This window comes from Merops nubicus, unplaced genomic scaffold, assembly GCF_000691845.1.
Source record: "Merops nubicus isolate BGI_N331 unplaced genomic scaffold, ASM69184v1 scaffold11301, whole genome shotgun sequence".
NCBI lineage: Eukaryota > Metazoa > Chordata > Aves > Coraciiformes > Meropidae > Merops > Merops nubicus.
In genome coordinates this window covers 97,238-101,040 of record NW_008589039.1, presented here as the reverse complement: position 1 = coordinate 101,040, position 3,803 = coordinate 97,238, and the positions used below count along the sequence as shown (strand labels likewise).

The following is a 3,803-nucleotide window of genomic DNA, read 5'->3' as shown; positions in this document are numbered from 1 at the left end:
CCCCCACCCCCCCCCCCTCCCTGCTGCCCCCACACCGTGAGCTGCCCCTCTCCTCCGGCAGCACTCCTCTGCACTTCAGTTACAAAGAATAAACCCCCGAATCTAAGGAACTTGGAGCCTGTTTTGGCTCTCAGGTGCTCAGCTCTGGCCTGCACCTGCCCTTACTGCCAAAATTGCTGTAAAAAAGTGACAGGGAAGGAACAGATTTTGCACAATTCTTTGTAAAAATTAAAGTGTGAGAACATCCACAGACAGAAAAACTCCCTATTAAGGCTCCGGGGGGAACAACGCTCCTAGAAAAAAACAATTCAGGCAAGAACACCTCCGTGAGGCCCCAGCTTCCAGCATCCCAGTGAGCTCCTCCCAAGCACCAGGAAGCAGCGCTCCCATCCCTCACAGCTTTTTGCACCACTACATAAATACTGGCTGGTATTATTTTCACTTTGAAGAGGAAACCAGTATTTTTTTTGTTTGTTTCTTTTGAAAGTATGAAAAGGGAGAATGACCAAAGCAGAAGGTACAGTACAGTTACTAAGAGGTGACAGATAGTTACAGTTCTGGTACCAGCTTGAAGTTTGTTAGAGTGAACAAAACGGTCAGTCCTCCAAGTAAGAGAGAGGAAACTTCTCGATGCCGGCTGTTTCAAGTACATCCATTGCCGGCAATGGATGTTGCACCAGGACAGTCTATTCCTGGTTTAACTGGATTTTAGCCAAAAAAAAAAAAAAAAAAGAAGGGTAGGAAAAGCAATCCCAGCAGACAAACCCACACCAATGAGCAATGGCACCTCTCCCTCCAGTCACATCCTGACCAAACACCTTTACCACTTTGCAGGTGGAATCAAACTGCACCTTACGTTGGGCCTTTCCCACAGACACATGTTCTCCCCGTCACCTCTCCGTGTCCGCTCCAGACCTCCTGCCTCCGCAGTCGATACCTGTTAGTCTCATTTTAGCCTCACCCCCAACCCTCCGTCCCTCCGCACCTGGCCCCCGCCACACCAGCAACTTCAGATCCGCCCACCTGGACAAGTTCCCCACACACAGGACGCTCTCCCAGCGCCGCCTCAGTGGCTCCCCCCTCCCAACACCTGCCCCCAACAGCAACGGCCTCGCTACCCAACACCAGTGTCCTGGTCACCAGGGCCGCGCATCCGCCCTCTCTGAACTTGCCCTCCGCCCACCCGGGGGTCTGCTGGGAAGACGATGCTAACTGCAGAAGCAATAGAAGTCCAAGGCACTAAAATATCCAGCAAGCATACTGGGAGAACAGACAAGTATTCAAGTACATTAATTTATACAATTTTACATTCACATTTATCTAATACAATGAAAATACAAAGGAAAAAGTTAAAGTGTCTCCAATAAGTATAAGGATATAGCTAGCTTTTTTTCCCATTTTTTTCTTTTTAACTTTTTTAACCCTCTATATTCCACTCATTTTTAAACTACTGTTGTCCAACAACATTTATATATCACAGTGTTTCCACATCAAAACTGATGGTAAGTACATGTCCGCAGGGAACTTTTAAAATTTTTTAAACAATTTAAATTGCTCTAATGCTGCAGTCAAAGCTGTTAATATCTTACTTAAAGCAGTAATGACCTATCAAGCACGGGCTGCACTGCAAGTCCATTTGTGTGCCCCACCGCTTTGGAGACAGATACAACTGACTGGGGAGAGGGAGAGGAGGGGGATTTGGACAGCTTTTCTCCTGGTCTTGGTTCTTCAGGGAGAGATGAGAAGCGTGCTAAAGCCTCATGCTAGGATTCAGCTCTCCCACCTCAACACGTGCGAATTCAGCCTCAAACCAGAGAGAAACTTTACAGCCAAGACCGTGTTAACTGACCCCGTGACTTCTCTTCACGGCTCTCATTCCACACCAGAGCAGAACCCCTCAGTCAAAAGCACTGTCCCATCATGAGGATGCTGATCATCCTCCTCCCCCTTGAAAGTGTGTGGGGAAACTCCCTTTACAGAGAGCTGACAGCAACGGTTGGAAAAGAGAAATTCATTCCCAGTCTGGCAAGCTACCAGTTCATTGCAGCACTAGAAGTTGATACAGGGCCCCATCTCCCTCCCCATGTCCTGTCCCGAGGTCAAGCCAGCGTGGCCCCCAAGCACAGCTAAGTGGTCCGCAGGTTGGAGCCTGGGGGGTTGCTGATGGATTTTTGCAAGTTGCTGATGTTGAAGCTCTGCAAAGACGCAGCACCCACGGGCTGGAACTGGCCAAGCGGCGCCTGGGCTGGGCCCCCCGTCCCGCTCCACGGAGCCGCAAAAGACGCCGATGGATAACTGTACTGCTGTGGGGGGCACATGGCCTTCGTGAAGGGACCTAAAGAGGTAGCTGATGCTGCAGAGATGGGCGTAGCACCCAGGGAAGATGTCATGGAGATACAGAGCTGACCTGGTGCAGAGAATTTTCTTGCCATTCCAGGGCCCTGAAAGAAAAGGCAACCCCAAAGAAAAGTTAAGCCACCATGCTTAAAAGCCACACGCTCACCCCTAGCCCACGAGCCACTCCCAAAGGACGTTCACAAGAACACACCATGGCCTTCCTCTTTAGTTATCCCTCTCCTTCCCCTCCACAGCAGGCAACAGGACCCTGCACAAAGAAGGCAGAGCTAACTGTTTTCTCCAGCAGCTGCCGAAGCTACACGGCCACCCTACTCTAGCCGTGTTTGGCACCCTAATGAGACAGCAGCGACACTGACAGTTCCTTACTGTAAATGTTCATGGGCTACATCTTACCTCATAGTTGCTATGCCCTTTGCCAACTTTCTTGCCAGAGAGGTTCATGGCATCTCGCGCCCAGTTATCTACCAGCTTGTGCAGGTCATCTGTGAAAGTCCCTTTCCGGCTTGAGGCGATAGCTGTAGGCTGAGACTGGGGTGCTTGGCTGTTCACTGTAGCCCCGACTGTGTTAGTGCTGCTGGTCCCTACAAAGACGCAACACAGGGATCAAAACTTTGGTTAAAGATCATCTTTTTCTAGTACATTTAAATAATCGTGGCAACGGTACATCAAGAGAGCGCCAGTTAAAATGCCATGCAGATTAATCCTAAATTTCAACTCCAGGACATGCTGAAGTGGGGACTACAAGGACTCCTATGATTGTGCATGAAGTAGCTCTCAGGCCAGTCCAGGCAGGACAAGATGTTAAAAACATTCTTTACACAGCTGCTGGGAAGAAAGTTTCTACCTGGAGCCTCTGGCAGAGAGCATCTGGGGAGACCTGAGGCCAACCTCTGAGGTTTAGAGTCAGATAAAAAGGATCAGAGGCCAACTACACTCCAACTGAAAAAGAGATCCTGGCAGCATATGAAGGAGTTGGAGCTGCCTCAGAGATGGCTGGCACTGAAGCACAGCTCCTCCTGGCACCCCAACTGCCGGTGCTGGGCTGGATGTTCACAGGGAGGGTCTCCTCCAGACACCATGCGACTGATGCCACATGGAGCAAATGGGTTGCACTGATAACACAACAGGCTAGAACAGGGAACCCAAAGTGCCCAAGAATCCTGGAGATGATCACAAACTGGCCAGAAGGCAAAGATTTTGGGATGCCACCAGAGCAGGAGGTGACATGTGCCAAGGAGGCCCCATCATATAACAAACTGCCAGATGAGGAGAAGCAACACGCCCTGTTCACTGATGGGTCCTGTCCCATTGTGGGGACATGTTGGCGGTGGAAGGGGCTGTGTGGAGTCCCACACGGCGAGTGGCTGAAGCTGCTGAAGGACAGGGTGAATCGAGCCCGTTTGCAGGGATGGAAGCAGCCCAAATGGCTTGGAAGATTGCCGAGA

At 50.4% G+C, this 3,803-nt stretch overlaps 1 protein-coding gene across 1 annotated transcript in view; it reads right to left on the bottom strand.

Annotated features, from left to right (window-relative positions):
* Positions 1-1,161: 1,161 nt before the first annotated feature.
* Positions 1,162-3,803, bottom strand: part of WNK1 (WNK lysine deficient protein kinase 1) — a gene marked incomplete at its 5' end in the record, with an annotated part of 99,873 nt that continues 97,231 nt past the window's right edge. The window contains 2 exons of the mRNA XM_008949455.1: positions 1,162-2,441; positions 2,752-2,939. Coding sequence (XP_008947703.1) covers positions 2,127-2,441; positions 2,752-2,939 — 503 coding nt within the window. The remainder of the gene's footprint in view (positions 2,442-2,751; positions 2,940-3,803) is intronic.